The sequence below is a fragment of the Camelus bactrianus genome, chromosome X (genome assembly GCF_048773025.1).
Source record: "Camelus bactrianus isolate YW-2024 breed Bactrian camel chromosome X, ASM4877302v1, whole genome shotgun sequence".
Classification (NCBI taxonomy): Eukaryota; Metazoa; Chordata; class Mammalia; order Artiodactyla; family Camelidae; genus Camelus; species Camelus bactrianus.
Window position 1 is genome coordinate 14774766 of NC_133575.1, and position 19068 is coordinate 14793833.

Genomic DNA, 19068 nt, shown 5'->3' on the forward strand with positions numbered 1-19068 from the left:
TCCCATGGCACTTTCCATCTCAGAGAAGTATATTCTAATAAAATGCAAAGATGAATGGAAAGAGCTTTGAGATACTTTAATAAGATAGGGTCTACACAACCATAATGAATTACTTTCATCCTAAGAAAAGTTCAAATAAATAATAAAGGGGAATTTCAGGGAAACCGCTGACGTGCTGACCTTAATTTTAGGAGAGTTCAATATACCAAGAAAGAACTTCCAGGTAAGGGGCGTTTGTCTTTTCCTCTTCCTATCATAACTTATCATAGCAATAACTATAATTTAACGTTCATATCTCTAAAACACTTTCAGCCACAACATCTCATTTAATTCTCAGAACAGTCCTCTCAAAGTAGTACAAATAGAAAGCTTGGAAATAGAAAACAGGAAGAGTTTCTCTAATTCCTTAAGACACCCGCAGAGTTTTCTGCGTGTTGCAGGAAAAAAGTATCCCAAGATGTTCTGGCAAGGATTACTAATGCCCTGCCACTAAAGCACAGGACTCAGGAGAGAGATGACAATTAGGCTGAACAAACACAGGGTCCCTTTAGCCAGTTTTATATAATTTGAGAAGGCACACAAATCTGGGGATTTGTATCAACTGCGAACTCATCTGTCTTTGAGAAATCTGCAATCATCAAAATTTGGGGGTGGCAATGTTTTGACTGTCAACTGGTAAACTAAAGGGAAATTGTCTCCCACCGCAAGTCTGACTTTTCCCATCCTCAACAGTGTCTCTGTGATGGGAAACAAGCTCAAGAGGAAGAGTTTTGATCAGATACACTTATGGTGCCAGGAATCTTCCCATCTGTCCTGGTGTCCTGGTTACTTTAAAGAGGAAGATAAAACAGCAGCAAATTGTACTCCTTGGGGTTTCTAACACTCTAAGGAGGAGACAGACTGTGACTGCTGTCCTCAGTAAGGACAGATGCAGTCTAACAAGGCAGGCTATACTGCAAGAAATGCATCCTAGGACATAAATGACTCATTTGCTGAATGCTGACATTTTTCAAACGTGTGTAAACCTAGAAGATCCCAGACCTATGCTTAACTTCTTCATTCACTCATAAAACACGTCCTTCTAATGGGTCTGTCAGCGTGTCATCATTTTCAGGGTGACACCTGCTAATTTACTCCTCACCCCTGAAACCACATTTAATCCTACATTTTAGCTCTGCTAAAAGCTTCAGCAGTTCAGAGAGAAAGGGCCAAGGCCAGCAATCCATTTAGCTGATTGGCTTTCTTATACCAAGCTGGGACACTTTCTCAAGACTCCTAAAGCCACTTCTCTGTGAGGAAACATCCTTACTTCCTATGGGGTGGGCAGCAAGGAGATTTGGAAACATTCTTCTCATGAATAAATATTACAATTAATGAATTTATGGGAAGGAGGCAGGAAGGGAAAATAAACATTAGAACAAACAAAAACTCTATCATTGTAGAATGACTTGGGAAGGAGCTCAGGATTTCTACCCTCCCTCCCTCCTTCCTTCCTTTTTTTCTTCTTTTTTTTTTCATGGTAACAGCAAACAGAAAACTAAGTGATACCCAGGTCCTGAAGAAAAGAGGAAGGCAACATAGGCGGGGCATGGGAAGAAAGCAGAAGAACACAGTGGGAGAGGAGGGCTTTGGGCACAAGAAGAACCAAAGTCAGCCCTGAGCTGAGCGCATCATCCGATTCCCTAGCATTCCATTTTTGTAGTAGTGACGATGGAATCAGAAAGTCCTGGTTGATCCTGACTCCAAGAGATCAGAGACATGGACACTAAAATGTCTGAAACGGATAGGGGGGATGGCGTGGTCATATTGTTTTCCTGATAAAGTAATGAAAATGCCATTAATCTAGAAAGAAAACCCCAGGCATTTGCCCTAGATATCTCTAGTAACAAGGTGTGACTCAGTAAGTAGGCAAGAGTCACCTCGGGGAGTGACTGAACCACACCTACCACAAGCATCCAACAGCCCCACAGGAAACAGCGCAGTCCCGCCCTGCCAGCCCCCACATTCAGGGTCAGGAGATGCATCTGCCGGCTCTGCTGCTGACTTGCTCTGAGCCCCTTGGGAAAATCACTTACAGGCTCTCCTGTTCCTCCTTTGTGATCTGGACCGAACACCCATGGTCCTGCCTAACTCCCAGGGCAGCTATGAGGATGCGCTCGGGGACACGTGAGGAATAGGAGGGGTGCTGAAGGGTCCTGGGCTCTTGCTGCCAGTCACCCAGAAGGGTCCTGTGTTGGGACGCTATGGTCCTGCAGGTCTATTGAGCTATTATTAAGTTAAAGGTTCAACCATCGCCTGGGAAAGTGGGGAGGGGAACATGCTGCGGGAGAGATGGAGGAAGCTGGTGAGTTAGTATTCAGTCCTAACTCCACCCTCACAGCAGGTCTAGATCCAGATATTTGGAAATTCCTAGTTGGTATTTTTTCGTAGTGGTGACCTTATACTACTTCTACCTTTAGCTACTCCTCTGGGTTCCCTTTTTGCGAGGCGCATAGATTGGTTTTCTTCCCTGACTATCAACACTGGCTCCTTCTCCGTCCCTCCAACCCTGCCACTCTGTGACTTTAGTCAATAAAAGTACCTTTCTTCGGGCTTACCTTGATATTGTCAAATAGGCTTATACCATGAAGAAACGGGGCAGGGAGGGGGAGGGTTGTTTGCTTCATTAAGGGTCTAAGACACAGACACTCTGGGGAGCCTTTTTATAAGAAATACCCAAAGATCTTTGTTCATAAGAGTCACGTGGGAAGCCCTTCCTCCCAGGTTGGGGGTCGGGGGCTGGGAGGAAAGGGCCATTGCTCCGAGGCCAGGGGCTGTCAGCCAAGGGCAGGGACATTGTTTCTCTCCACAGATGGGCTCCCTCTGCCCCAAGTGGCAGCGGCCAGGGCAAGAGGCATCCTTCAATGGCGCCGCCATCACAGCTGAGCCCCTCCTGACCCCACCAGGCTGCTCCCAGTCCTTCTCCAGGGAGCTTCTCTGGTTGGAAACCAGACCCGGAGGCTTCTGAACCCTTTCAAGCACGCTCTGGGCACAAATCAGGAAGGCAGGGATGGGGGAGGCAGGAACACAGACGAAGGAGCTATTTTTGAGTGACTGGAAATAAAAGTTAAACACAGGTGTGTTCTGCACCCGTGGAAATGTTCCCAAATCCACAAGAATTCTTTATAAATAAACTAAAAAACAAACCATTTGGATTGCCACATTTCATCCTCGTTTCCAGGGACACACACAAATAGTTCGGGCCTTTGCACATTATTTCAGGAACCGAGGAGGGCTTACAGGCACCCACTAAAGGTGTCTGACTCATTTTCTAGAAAGCTATACGAAGTGACAATCTGGGGCTAAAAATGAGGGCAACGTCTGCCCTGTGACTCCTGCCACAGCTCAGAAAAGAAGGGCAAAGAGAAACCACTTTAACTGACTATAAAAGGAAACCAGCACCAGAACAGAGGATACATCGAGAACTTCTACAGAAAAACCATCAAATTTAGAGAACAGAAATTGAGGAATTTCATCTCAACTCATAATAAAGAAGCATATCAAAATGCATATTCAACAAATCATGGCAAAACTATCCACTCTGCAATACGAAAAGCACACAGTTGTCTAAGTGAACTTCTGGGCGATCCCTATGCTCAGACCAAGAGTAAGAATTTTCTAGGAAGCAGCGTTTGACAGACTCAGATTCTATTTCCCCCACTTTCAGCAGGCAAAATATTTATGGCAGGTTTTCCTTCCCAGTTCTTGCTGAAATATCACCCATTGCAAATTCCTACCCAAGGAGAATTCTTACTTACTTTAGGTGTATTTTTCACCACTGTTACCCACCTCGTTTCACGGCATTCCAGCCCCCAGCAGCAAGCTGGACCCAGCCACAAGAGCCCCTGCATTTCCATTTCCGAGGTCAGAGACAGAAAAATTAAATTGACAATTCCTAGGATTACAGGCACCACTGATGGGCCCCTCCCCACGAGAGGCACTTTATACACAGCATCTTAGTAAATCCTCATGGCAGCCCTGTGCGTTTAGCTTTATGACGATAGAAAATGAGTCTCAGAGTGGGTAAGTGACATACCCAAAGACACAGCCAGGAAAGGTGGAGCTGGGACTCAAACCCTGGTGTCTCTGAGCTGGCAGCCCAGGTGGTACTTGTCATTTTAACATGCTGTTTCTAACAAACTGGAAGACTAGATCAAGGCTGGCAGATATTTTACGGGAATACAAGTCAAAATCTGTAGAAGTACAGGCATACAAGAGAACTGATTTCACAGATCATATAAAATAACAATAAAAACAAAATGATAGAGCCTCAGGGACTTTTTGTAAGGAACAAGCTCAAAATGGGCCCAAGCACATGACGCAGCATGAGTTAAGACTGGCTATATTATTAGCTATTGAAAACCAGCTAATGGGTAGGCAGAGAGCATCCCACACAACGAGAACACGGTCTGGGTCAAGGTAGGGAGGATGCACGAGCAGGAAAGGGACAGCCCGGGAGAGTTCGCGCAGGACGGCAACGTAGCAAGGCCAGCAAGTCAGACGGTGGCCAGACGACCTGGCCACACGAGTGCCCGGATACCAAGCCGGACCTCACAGTGAGGGAGAGGAGGTTACTAAGGGCCTTCACTGGAGCAGAGCGCTGTCACAGGAGGATACGAAGAAGGGGTTGGGGTGCCAGGGATGAAACAAGTTCAAACTGAAACTGGGGAAAGCATCCTTCCATTGGCCACCCAGGGCTCCCCTCCAGCGCCAATGCTGTGGAAGGTGCTGGGGAGAGGAAAGGGGAGGATGCTCGGCTGCCTCTCCGCTCCCCTAGCCCAGGGAGGTGCAGACCAGTCTGGGCCTGGCTCTGCCACGGACAGAAGTGGCTGGGAGGCAGGAAGGCTGAATCCTCAGGTGCTGGCACTGCTGGGCTTGGGAGTACGGGCAGGGCAAAACCAGGAGGAGCAAGTGTCCAAGTGACAAGGGCGCTCGAGCCCGAGGAGCAGGATGAGTGTGCGAGCCAGGTCAGAGGACCAAGTGGACAGTGAGGATGACAAGTGCTCATTTTGCAAATGTCATCATAACACTTGTAAGCTGCTTCACAGGGTCCAAACTGCTTCTAAATCCATTCAGTTATGGAACCAGGGACATCAGATGCAATCCTCAGGACACTCTTGAAGGTAGCCTTCCATGCCTGCCCATCCCTTTCTCCCTAATGTGCAGGTGGGACCAGGAAAGAGTCCCTCTCTGACTTTTCTTTAGAACTCTCCAGTTCTTATCAGATTGGATCTCAGGCTGGGAGGGGAGGTAAGAATGAAATCAGAAGGAATGTGTTCTCATCATATACAACCAAACAACAAGGACTAGACCATAAGATGTTAAGGTAGAAATAGATGTGTTCAGATAAGAGACCATCATCCATGCTGGGTTTTTTTCTTTTCCCCAAACCTTATTAAATATTACTGTACATCTGGTTTTCAACTGAAAAGAGGGTGAACAAACAAAAACGAAAACAGGAAAGTGAGCACCCTCACTGCAAAGACCGACAGTTGTTTCATCCTGTGGTCACTTTATCATCACAGGGGAAAAGTGCTCCACCCCCGGCCCGGTGGTAGTAAACCCAAGCATCTGTGCCAACAATCCAAGTATTCATATCGTGCTTCACACCCAAAGAACGTATTTGGTTGGAGGTCTGACTTAAACTAGGAACTGCGCTGGGCCTAGGAAAGCAGCGTGCAGTGCCCAGGAGGGCGAGGGGCAGGGCAGTAAAGAAGGAAGGAGCGCTTTGCTTCCTCGGCAGGAAGGAATGAGAAGGGTGGCGTCTCCCTTCCTCTGATTTCCTCCGGCCATGTTCAACACCTACAGGGATGAAATAAGTTCACAGAAGAATAGTTCACAGGTGCAAAGATGGATGAGTTTTTGGGCCATCAGCCAGAAAGGCGCTCTAGCGCTGTCCAGCACACCACTTTCATATGGGGAGACTGAGAGGGCCAAGCTCTCTCCCGAAAATAATTTGACCTTTGCAAGCTGTTTAACCTCTGGCGTCATTAATTCCCTGGCATCTTTGGCTCAGGCTCTTTAGAAGCCATTTCTTAGAGGTAACTGTCCTTGATTATAAGGTTACAAAGGTAAATCCTACCAATCACTAATGGACACACTTGGGGGCGGGGGATGGGGGATGGGGGACGGGCAACACCATGGCCCCTTCTCGCTCTGTGATGGCCAGAGGCAGCGGGACCCAGGACCTACTTCCCACCTTAAACCCTGGCTCTCTCTCCCCTTTGCACGCTGCACCCTCCACCCCATCAATGCTTTCTGGCCCTGCATGAACTCAGGCCACCCGGATGCTCGCCCGTCACACCTGTGCTAAGGGAATTTCACATTGCTTGCCGCTCCCCTGGAGGCAAGAATAAATGTACCTTATGTGTTCTAAAGACTGCCCTGCTTTTCGTCATATTCAACCATCATAAAAAACCCTCCACTTCAGAGAAAAGGCCATACATTCTAGGAATTACTTAAATTTAGTAGGTGGATTTTTCAATCCCCTACCTGGTGAGTACTACTGTATGAAAGCATGAACAGTTATCTGGTCCAGGCCCTGTTAAGCTGTGTGACTTCACAGAGATGTTTACAGGGCTCTGTCTGCAATGATGATAAAATCGTCCGATCTTCTTGGCCCAAACAAGACAGACAAAATTCTCTCAGGCATGCTGTCTTTGATCTGGACGGTAAACATTCTTTAGGCCTTTTCTGCCTTTCGAAAACCCCTCCTGGGAGACCTCACGACACAGAGCTTTGCAGCCAGGGCTGCCACGGAGGGTGGGTTCTCCCGCCAAGGAGGCTGCCTTCCACCTTCTGGGTGAGCCCTTCTGGGACAGGGCCATGCAAATCTGCAGCTGGCTCCAAGGCAAACAGAATCTATTCAATTTTCAAGTTCATTCATTCACCTGAATACATCTGGCTTAGCCTGATCAAGAGGAAAGACACGAGATTCTTCCTTGGGAGTTTAGGACCACGAAAATCAAGTGTTTCAGGGGCTAAACATAAGCTGGTACTATCCAACCAACACCTCAAAGCAGTTCATGGTTTAGAAGGCAGGAAGGAACCTTTCTTTACCTTATTGATGAGTGTGACTATATCTCCTTCTTTGATTGTCAATTCATCGTCATTCTGTGCCTCATACGGAAAAATTACTTTGCAGTAATCCTTGGCTGTAAGAAGAAAAGAAAACACAACCTTTAAAATTCTTTCTCTGATGAGCTGGCCCATTAGATGTTCACATTACCTTCAGAGAAAAGCACACTTAATGGACAGGACATAACTACTGCATAAAGAAAGAAGGGTCACCCTCAGAACACAACCTAACCTTGCTCATTTTTGGTTCATGCACATGTATTCTCATTTTTTCCCTCACAAATCATGACATCATGAAAGCCTGCTTTGCCTCTCTCAGGCAGAAGAGCAAAAAGGTTTCCTTGTTCTCGGGAAAACAGATGTGTATTTTTATATTCTCTTTATTTTTTACACCATTTAATATGTTCTTCAGGCACACACATAAGCAGACTTAATCTACAAAGAGCAAAAAGCTTAAATTTTGTGCTCACTGCCTCCTTCCACACACCACTAAATCAGAAATGGGGTAGCTGTATATGTTACAAAGCCGAGGCATTACTCAAAAGGATGAAAAAGGCTCCATTATGGTCCGTCTTAAGAGACAGATGTGAACGTAGCTGTATGTGAACATGTGTCAACCAGAGACGGCCAACATATACTGACCAAATGCTCTTTACACACAAGTGTCCACGGGGTGAACTTTTCATATCTGTCCCAAGGTCTCTGTGGGAAGCTGCCTACTCAGAAATGGGGCTGTTCGTCAGCAAGGAAATGCACCAGCTTTCACCAAAGAGACAAAAACACTAAGGCCACTCACAATCCATTCAAATCTGTCCTGAATTATATGCTTTTGAAAGTCTACCTGGTGTTAAATCTTCTCTATTTACACAAAAGCACCAGTTTAGATGACAGTGCAAATGTGTGTAAGGTATTTGGGAAATTAAAACTTAGAAAACAGGTTTAATGACTCAGGAAGGAAGGTGGAAAGAAAAATTCAAGAGAATGAGTCTCTACTGGGACAGGTATTTATTATTCTGCATCAACGTCAACAACTGTAATGGTTTTGAATGGCCTGAGATATTTCCCAAGGATTAGGCCAGTTCCTGCAGATAGATTATAGCCTAGAGCTATGTACGTAAGTATCAATTATATTGTCCCTAGTACAATTTTTATCACTAAAATGTGGGTTTTGTAAAATTATAGTTAATGTCACATCAATAAAAGAGAGTGATATATAAAATCAAGGCAATAAGAAATCTGTAATACAGACACACTGTGGTCTAGGGTTGGGACAGAGAGTAGGGAGGGGAGGAGAGAGGAAGGGGGAAAGGGAAAGGGAAAGAGAGGGACTTACTTTGTTTACAGATGTTTTTGTTTTCTGCCCAATGGCTTGAAGGTATCAGTTACATCCCCTGTCCTGGTGCTAGAAACCTCCTGTCTTAGGTGCTCTGGGAAGCTGATGCCTTTTGTTCCTTAACTCACACTAAGAGTTAAGTTCTAAATGCCACCAATACCAATCTGCACAAATATTCCTAAGCCCACATAGTTAACCAACGTTCCACGTCTCTTAAGTTATCGCAAATCTCCCAAATTCTGAATTGGCAAATGTTCTAAAGGGAGGGGGGAAAAGTTAAGCATCTTTAAATTGGATAATGACAGCTCCTTCCCAATTTTCCTATTGACTGTGCTAGTGAAATATGACTACCCAACTTCAAAACTTACAATAACACTGATATAAACACAGTATTATTGAAGAACTTCCCTGCAGAGTCCTGGCTTGAAGAATAATTTGTTGGATCAAAGTCATGGAGACGTTTTACACAGAAGATAAGACACCCATGACCATCAAAGAAAAAGGAACAAGTCATGTTTCTATTCCTTTCCATCCAAAAAAGTTAACAAAGTGTGGCAGACACCATTAGTTAACTTCCCAGCCACCATTACCATTTTCTTCCCAGTTCATAGAATCCTAATTTGTTCAGGCATTATACTCAGGAATAGGGAACCCTCCCACAGACCTAGGGATGAGTAAAGTACTCTAGGCAACTAGTATTAATTTTATTCCCCTTTGCTGGTGCTTGGTTGAGGGGTGAGCATGTGATCTACTTTCAGCCAATGAGATGTGAGAGGAAATATGCTGGTGGGAGGGAGGGCTGTTGGATTTTGTTCCCAGATGAAAAAAGAAACATGAGGGAAATAGTTGCCCCTGCCCTTTTGCTTTTAACATTGTTTCATCCTTGTTGGAAGACAGTACAATGTTTGGCGCTATCACGGCCATATTTCAACCACGAGAGGAAAGCCAAGAAAATCAAAGAGAAGGTGAGCCTAAGCCCTGAAACTTTTGATATGTCTGTCAAAATAACCAACTTCAAGGGGCCTATCTTTGGATTTCTTGTTATCTGACTTAACAAAACTCTCTTGCTTATCATTACTTTGTGGTCAGATAGGTATTTATCACTCAAAGGAGAAAGCTCCGTGACATGAAGGAACTCAGTAGAAGGAAGAGGACACTTCCAGCAACTTCTTCTGAAACACCTGACTATAATCTGCCTCCCCACCCAAACCCCTCTTCTTATGTACCTCTGTCATTCCCTTTTTCCCCAACGCTTCCCTTGCTATCTCAAGACCCGACCCTGTAGTAGGTCAATAAATGACCTTGGAATTGACTTGTAACCGACATAGTGAGAAAACACAAGTACTAGCATGCCTTTAAAATTTCCCGGGGCCATTATGTTTTATGCCCACAGCTTCCCCATCAGCTAAAGAAGGGCAGGTGTCCCTCTGCCTTTTGTAAAAAACAGCTTGAATGACATATAATTTATAAACCATAAAATTCACACATTTTAGTTGTGCGGTTTGAAGAGCTTTAATAAATTTATAGTTATGTGACCATCCCCATAACCCAGGTTTAGAACACTCCCACCACGTCACTATGCTGTTTATATGTGAGGCATTAGACACAAAATTACCTAGAAAAAACCAATTTTAGATAATAGGAGGAGATACTGGGGCTAGTGGCTACCGTCTGTCAACTACTTCTCTCCACGAAGTAAGTTCACACGGCATGCCAGCCCCTCTTCGTGTCCCCAGAACCTGACACAGCGCCCACTCAGTGTTTCTAGATGGTCTATGGCAACACCTATAAAGCGGAGGAAAATCTGAGGAACGGCAAAGTAGAGAGAGAGGATTCTGGGCTAGAGGTCAGGACAGTCGAGACTGGGTTTGGTCCCACCTGGTCATTCCCAACCACACGACCTGAGGCCTTCACACTGCAGCTCTGGACCTCACGTCCTCAGGTGTACGAGAGGCCAGCCAAGGAGGGCCAAGAGGAGAGAGTGGGTAATTTCAGCAGGACGCTTTTGGCAAATTGAAACTTATTCCAGAACACTAATATAAAACAACTAAAAACTGAGCTGCTCTGGTTAAATCTGAGAGTGAGGCTGGCCCATCTCCCACCCAGGGCCCCAGAAACATCCCAGTGAAGTGCTGGAGGTGTCAAGGAACACACTGGGCTAGCCCGATGCCCCTGCCGGCTCTGCCATATCAGGGCTCTGGTCACAAGGCCTGTAACTCAGAAACTCCTTCCTGACCAAACATGACAACTATTAACCTCACATTTGAAGTTATTATGATACACTTGAAAATAAGAATTTGGTTTACTCCTGAGGCATGGGGGCTCTAATGCAGCAGTATTGGAAAATCAGAACACTATGTTGGTTTGGATATACCAATGATTTTAAGTTACTCAAAAATAAATTCGTATGCCAAAAAAATTTATTAACTCTGAGACAGTGATTTTAATTGTATAGTATATGGAACAAAGAGATGTACCCTACTTTAATTCAAACATTTATTGAGTCATCACCATGAAAAAGATATTGTCAGTTCTTGGGCCTGTGATATACAAGTCAGACCAACCACCCCCTCCCACCCCCACATGGAAGTGACAACCTAATGCCTAGAGAAAGGCCAGGGGAGAAGAAGGACAGTAAGAAAAGACAGATACACGAATAAGCATCAACTGGCTGTGATGGAGCACTGTCACGGGGTTGCAGAGAAAGGCAAGACTGCACTCAGGAGAGAGCTCACAAAAGAGGCGGCATTTGATATGTCCTGAGAGAAGAATATAAGTCCAAATCCTTTTTGAACGTGGGAAGATTATACATTTTAAATGAGTAGCAGACAGAGATGGAGAGGAAAGGACTGAAATTAATTTTTAGAGGCAGGCATTTTCCATCTATTCATCAATTAGATGGATTTAATTAGTCCAAGATCAAATAGGAATGAATACACATGTACATAAAGAAATAGAGGCACAATTTATCCAGTGATTAAGATGATTTTGTCTCTATTTTTTCTTTAGATTTAAAAATACTAATAAATTAGCATAAGACTGAAATCTTAAGTCAGTTCTTCAGCTTTTTGTGTTGTAGAGTCCTTTAAGAATCTGATAAAAAGCAATGACTCTCTCTTTCTAGAAAAAGGGAAAAAAATTTAGACACATTTAAAGGTGCAAAGAAAATGTGGTGCACAGTATCAGAAGGTTCGAGGACCCTGAAACTCTTGTCCATATCCCAGTTAAGAGCCCCTTACTAAATAACGATAGGCATTCCAATTTCAAGAAACACCAAGAAGTCCAGTCGTAATTCACACCCCCTCAAAAAAAAACCCATTATGTCAATCTCTAAATTTCAAGCAATTTACATGAGATTAAAAACAGACAGTTTAAAGAACTGAACTCACATGCCCACATCTCATGACTCCCTTCAGCTGGTTTTATAATCTATTCATATAAAAAATAAACAAACAAACTTTAAAAAATACCCTCCACTTAAAAAAAGCAGAAGAAACAGAATAAACACATCAGCAAAGAGAACATACACACACACACACACCAAGGAAATAATGTTAAATCTAGGGCAGTTTTTTGGGTTCAATTTAGGACTTAAAGATCAAAATCCCATGTGTCACAAAGTCTGGTAGGAAGCCTTCCAGAACTTTCAGCAGGGGTGAAAAGTACCAGGTCATGCCTAGATTTGGAAATTTTCTCTTCCTTTGGGACACTCAAACAAAAATATCAAGCTTGGCGATGTCTACTTCCACCCACATGAAAATCTGAAAATTCTTTCATTAAACTGACAAATATTATCTGAGACATAGTCCCTTATCCAGAAGCCCTGAGGACAGAATTTTTCAGATTTTAGAAGGAAATACATTGCACATTCTACATAATATGTCACATCCCCAGGTGGGGTCTAGGGCTGCACCCAACCATCAAATTAAAATTTTGCAGCAAATAGGTGATTTGTCACCCCAAGCGGGATAAATAAGGACTATACCTAGATACATGTTAGTCCAGAACAAGTTTTCTCACCCAAGGAGTGATAAAACCTTTCAGTCTTCTGAGCTTTTTGTATTTTGGAATTGCAATAAGGGTGTTGACTTCTACCATGTTCTGGGGAAAAGTGAATAAGTTAAATAAGACTAGTATCTGGTTCTGAAGGAGCTAGCTTATAATCAAGGACAGGAAAGAAGGTGTGTATACACAGAGCTCTGGACAAGGCAACAGTGAGGAGAGGATGAGACAGATGTGTTCAGCTTAAAGGATCAGAGATTCAGAAATGGGGAAATTACTTCCCAAAGAGACTCAGGGTCCCTTCTTGGAAGAGGAAGATGGCGCCGGGCCCTGCCTGTACAGTGCTCTAGGACTGTGAGTAGAGAAGGAAGGAGCAGGAGTGTCTCCCAAGCATTCCAATGACTCGGGGCACCTGTTTCTTCTATGCCTTCCCAGGGTATCCCAATCATCAGATCTGAGGTGGGAGCAAGAACCACCTACTATACCAGCCCCCTGGTAAGTCTCAGCAGCAGGGATGCTTAAGCATCCTGAGTCTAGGTCAGTGGCCCTCACGCTTGAGTGGGCAGTGGCTTTAGGTGGAGGACTTGTCAAAACAGAACCCCCAGGGTTTCCGATTCCACAGGGCTGGGGCGCCGCCTGGGGATTTGCATCTCTAACAAGTTCCCAGGGATGCTGATGCTGCTGGTCTAGGGGCTGCACTGTGAGAGCCACATCTAGCAAAGACTCAATGCTAGGAAGGAGCAACTGTGGAGACCTGGACGGTGAACCAGTGTGGCGGCGGTGCCAAGGCGGCGTGTGCTGTATGAGAGATTTGAATGGGAAATGCAGTTCTGGGTCAGTCTGAGGACCCAGGGAGAGTGAGGAGGGGATGAATATGAGGCCTGTCATGTGTTTAATAAATATTAACTGACTGTCCAGTGTGCGCCCGACAGCAGAGATGCAGTGGTGCCCTCCCGGAACTTACTACCATCTACACCAGTGGTTCACAGCTGGGTTAAGTTTGCTTCCCAGGAGACACTGGCAATGCTTGGAGACATTTATGGTTGTCACAACCTGGGGGGGGGGGGGGAGGTGGTAAGTGTCATTGACATCTAGTGGTTAGAAGCCAGGACTCTGCTAAACATTCTACAATGGACCCAAGATAGCCCCACAACAAAGAACGATCTAGTCTAAATGTTAAGAGGGCCAAGGTGGAAAAACTCTGGTCTACACTTAGATTCAGACAGGAAAATGAAACACAACACGTTCATCATTACGTTGTCATCTCCAGTCCAACATCTTCCTTCATGAAAAAGCTGACCATGACCCCAAACCACATTGACCACTTCTGGTCCTGGATGCTGCTGGGAATGTGACTTTCAAATTATTTCACCACTATGATTTATGCTACTTTTTATTCTCCCCCTTTAAAAAGAGGGAAAAAAATTTAAAGCAATAAAAATCTGATGAGCAAAGGATGCCTTTCTGTTCTGTAGTGTGGAGCGATCACGGCTCCTCTCAAAGGCACTTTCTCCCGCTCAGATGACGAGAAGCTCTGAGTCTTTGGCAGGAAGGAAATCCACCAGGCTAGCAGAAACGGAGTTTGCTTTTTCCTTCCCAGAGGACTAGGTTTGAAATCTAGGTCATCTGCAGCATGGGTAGGTGGGGAACCCTCACAGGAAGACCCCCGCCCCTCCCACTCTGAATCTGGACAGCAAGGTCTGTGTTGGGGTCACCTGAGGAAAGATACCTCCCAGGGAGAGTGGGGACCCCAGAGACACCCAGCCTAGGGGCTTGAATTCACATCATGTGTGGGAGGCGCTAAAGCACTGTGTAGGAAACGTTTCACATTGGATGTACCTAAATTCCCAAGCCCAGGGGTGAGTAAGCTTTGGGGAGGATAAGTGAGCAAAAATATCTATCCTGGCAAAATAGCTGAAAAGAGTTCCCAGGTTAAGGCTGGGGAAAAAAACCAACATAAAGAATATGACCCTTTTTTTCTCCTATTCAGACATGTGGTGAGCAAGTCAAAATTAGCTCAAACTGAGAAAGTAAAAATCCACAAATGCGGACACAAATTCGGATACAGCCAGATGCAAAATGAACCGGAAATAGTATCTCTCCCAAGCACACGCTACAGCTGGAAAGAGTCCTAGCAACCGCCTTCCCTGGGTGACTACCGCTTTCCTATTCCCTGGAAAAGTCTGTCCTCTAAGACCACAGACTATCAGAAGCTTTGCTTTCCTATATTGTATCAGTAAGAATGAGTTCCAAGAAACAAGTCACTTTGACACAGAAAAGAAGCCTTGGTTCCCTGCACACGTGCAGGGCCTCATATAAGGGGTTCTGGACACAGCCCCACACATCTGTCTTAACTCAGTGGTTCCCAAAGAAACAAGACCTGAGTCCAGCTCACAGACCAGACTCGATTTTCCCATTCACACAGCCCCGTTTTGCTTTGACCCTCCCAAACCACTGCTGCTTCATTTACATTTCACTCAGTTTCACCTCTCCTCCAAATCTGTAACTGCTCTTTTTTCTTTTGTTTGGTGCAACGCTCCACAGGGCCTCCAGTGCAACCTCCTCGTTGCAATAAACCCCTAAGCCTGACTGTGTCAGACAAGCCTGGTTTGCCCCTGGCACTCAGGCTGACTGGGCTGGAGCTGTGGCTGGAAAGAACAAAGGGTCTGTCAAGCCCCACAGACCAACTACTGCTGACCCACCAAAAATCCAAAATACGCTCCAGGGTCTTATGTGAACAAGTGTGTTCTTTTCCTTCTGGTGACTGTGCATTTGGGAAAAGAGATCTGTGGCTACCATGCTGCTTTTACAAGACTCTGAGACAGAGCCTGGTAAATTGCAAGTCATTTTGAATTCTCCACTTGCTCAGTCACCACTGCTGTCAGTGCCAGTGAGCCCATGGGACCTTTCTGGACTGTATGGTGGGGAGATGGAGTAGAAGACACAGTCCCCACCGTGAGGGACCAATTACAGCCACGAGGCACTATGTGTCACTATCACAGGGGACAACTCCTAAGAAGCGAGTCAAATGCCAAAGTGATCAGAAAGGTGGTAGAGGTGACTGGTGATAACGTGGGGGGAGGTTAAGCAGGGAACATTTAGCCTTTGCCCCCCATTATCATGTATTCAGAAGCCTGACCTGCCTTTGTACAAATTCAGTAAAGGATGATTTTTTCTCTAACCCACCTGCTCCCATGATCCTGTGAATCTCTAAGACTGAACTGTTTGTTCAGGAAGATGCTAAATAATCCTTTCTCCAGGCTATTTTTTTTAATCTCACGGAGGCCACAAATCTGCACCAATTGTAGTAAGAAAGAGGGGAACTCCAGATGTGGCAGGCTGGAGGAACCTTGGGGCACTTCATTGATGAATATTTAGACAGTTTTCCTCTTGTTATGAAAATTATGGCAATCTGTTCCACAGCATGCATTTCAGATGAATTTCAATATCATAAAAGCTTTATTGGGGGAGGGGAGATGATGTGAGCTGTTTAAATAAATCCTGATCAGCTGAGTTTCACTTTCTCTCAGAAGATACCAATTCACATGACCATTTTTTGAATCATCAGAACTCGTACTTGTGACGTGGACTCGTATTTTAGTGTGCTAAGGAGCCAGCCTGGCGGGAAGGGACTTCTCTCCTCTGTACCTCTGGGCAATTTTTGTTACACGTGTGACTTCCAACCAGAAGGAAGGAGATGGTGCTGTCACCAAGCTCATGGTCATTTCTGATAGTGGGTCAGCACTCCATGTCCTTCCACCTGAACTTGGGTGTTGCATCAAATTCCAGAAGCAGTGAAAGGTTCCAAATGGAGGGGACTTTTTAGTGAACTTGGATGCCTGGTGGAAATCATGGGAGAACAAACACCACAGAATTTGCTCTTTACAATGAAAGGCAGAGAGTGTGGGAGGGAAGAGATTAAACTTCAGAAATTCTTGCTCTGGGTCCACGAAAAATGTCTGTCAATAAACATCTTTCAAGGCTTCGCTGACAGTGATAATTCGGCCTGACCTACTTCCCTGCTTACATACAGATTTATACCTGAGACATCTATGCCAAATGACATCTTATATTCTACTGAATTGTTCACCTCTTTCTTTTGTCTTTCCCACTGGCTGATCAAGTCTTCTGAATACAGAAAACTCTCACTCTAAATTGTGAAGCTTTTGGAATTCAATCAGAGAGTGAAGATGCTGGGAGAAACCTTAGGGCTTCTCTCTAGTACAACCCTCTGACTTCACAAACAATGCAGACAATGAAAAGAGAGGCCAGAGAAATAAAATGATTTGCCCAAGGTCACATAGCTAGCTAATAACAGAGCTAGTCCCAGAACCTGTGCTTCCTGACTCTTGGCCAAAACCCTGTAAAACACCACCCACCCTGTAAAACCACTCTTTATTAACAACCTGCCCCTACTCTGTGATGCATCTGGAGATGGACGTAGTTAACAGATCCTTGTAGGACTGAACCAAGCTTGGGCTGAGTCAGGATCCTCCTACAGGCTCAAGGGAGCTGAGCATTCAGAACTGTATTAATATCCAGGCCTGGGAAGCCCATCTTAGATCCCAGAATTACTTTCAAACTACGCTGTCCAATATGGTGGCTGCTAGGCACATATGGCTACTGGGCATTCAAAATGCAGCTCGTCCAAGTTGAGCTGCAGAATACAGGGAAAATACACGCTGGATAGGGAAGAAGCATATGAAAAAAGAATGAAAGCATCTCATTTGATAACTTTATGTGGGTTACATATTGAAAGGATAATACTTTGGATTACTGAGTTAAAGAAATATATTTAAATTAAGTATACCTGTTTTTTTAAACCTGTTTTTCTTTTTTTTTTTTAAATGTGGCCAGAAAATATAAAATCATGTATGTGGTTCCCACAGTATTTCTACTGGCCAGCAGTGCTGTAAAACACAGCTAATTGCCTCCAACCCCACCGCCTAATCCTTCCAAAAATGACTTGAGTCTCTTGCCTGCAGACATTACAGAGGGTGGAAAAAAAACCCAGCAAGAACATGCTCTTATCTGAAGGCCAGTTCTTGAGGCCCAAGGATTAGTCATTTCAGCATGCCCTGCAGACTGTTGTTTTGTGCCACATCCTTACAAGTGACTCTCAGGTCCCTCCTGCTCAGCCTGCCCCCAAAGCAACTCACAAGTCATGCAAGGTTCTATTTACTCTGCAGAGAGAGGAACAATCTATAGGGAATTTCTATTTCACTTCTATTGAAACTCTTTTCCATTAAAGAAAAATTTCCCTAGTTCTCAGATGATTATTTCTGCAAACATGAGTGAGGCTGGTGAAGACCGCTGGTTGTCACATGTCATGAGGATGGACTATCCCAGGGACCACATTCCAATTACCTTTGGGGTTTGACATGTCTTCCCCACCTCCTGCCCATCCCCCACTCTAGCAACTTGCCTTATAACCCAGATCATTTATAAGCTTGTCAATAGCCAGAACTCCAGAAGCAGCAGCTGAATGGAAAGGACAGGCTATTGGCCAACACGAGAAAATGTTATCAGAAATGGTTTAACTTGTAATTCTTGAAAAAAAAATTTTAGGACTCTTCCAAGAATCTTGAAGGTTTTAGTGTCTAAAGGCAGGTTTTGGAGGGAGGGCATAGCTCAGTGGTAGAGTGTGTGCTTAGCATACAGGAGGTCCTGGGTTCAATCCCCAGCACCTCCATTAAATCAATCAATCAACAAATCTAATTACCTCCCTACCCTACCTCCAAAAAAAAAAGAAAAAAAAAAAAAAAAGAAAAAATAAAGGCAAGTTTGGCATGTTAAGCCTACAACCCATATGAATAAATGCAGGACCAGTTTCTTTTTAGGACCATCTATAAGCTCAAAACAGTGGTTCTTGAAGTGTGGGCCCTAGTGCAGGAGCAGCGGATGCACCCGGGAATTTGTTGGAAAAGCAAAATTTCAGGTCCTACCCCAGACCTACTGGCCAAGAAATACTGGAGGTAGGGCACAGCTCTCCAGGTGATTCTGGGGCACACTCAAGTTTGAGAACTGCTGGATTAGATCATTAGACTACTGTGCTTTCTGCCTATTATCTGGAGTCTGATTGTACCATCAACAGGTAAAAAGCATACAGACCTCATCTGACCCTTAAACATTAAGACAGTGCTCGAGCAGCTGCATTGGTATCACCCATGAACTTCTTTATCTAAACCACCATTTTTGGCTTGGCAAGTCCCGGAAATTCATTTTCTTATGTCTAAGGCAGTATTCCTTATTTGATCTCAAAACTACCTGTTTGGCACTGCAAAAGGAGTTCCTGGTAAGTTTTTTTGCAATTAAAAGAATAAATCTATGGCTGCTCTTACATTAATCATAATTACATACACACGATACATCTTCCCTCAATCTTTGCCTTCCCAAACTAGATTAATACTCTGTCCACGCTATCCTCGTAAGGAAAGCTGGAGCTGAAAAAAAAAAATGAAAGTAAAATCCCTAGAAGGAATTGAAGTCCTTGTTTCTGACTAGAGCACGTTCAGAACATTCCAGTTATTAGAAGAATGACTAAAGGAATTGGAGAATTGCCAGATTTAGCGAATACAAACACAGGATGTCCAGCTACATTTGAATTTCAGATAAAC

General features: G+C 44.5%; 1 protein-coding gene across 5 annotated transcripts in view; it reads right to left on the reverse strand.

Annotated features, from left to right (window-relative positions):
* The window catches only part of SH3KBP1 (SH3 domain containing kinase binding protein 1), a 298864-nt gene that overhangs the window by 71995 nt on the left and 207801 nt on the right, over nt 1–19068 (reverse strand). For all 5 annotated transcript variants that reach the window (XM_074359924.1, XM_074359925.1, XM_045516323.2 and 2 more), the window contains one exon: nt 7099–7193. In XM_074359924.1, coding sequence (XP_074216025.1) covers nt 7099–7193 — 95 coding nt within the window. The remainder of the gene's footprint in view (nt 1–7098; nt 7194–19068) is intronic.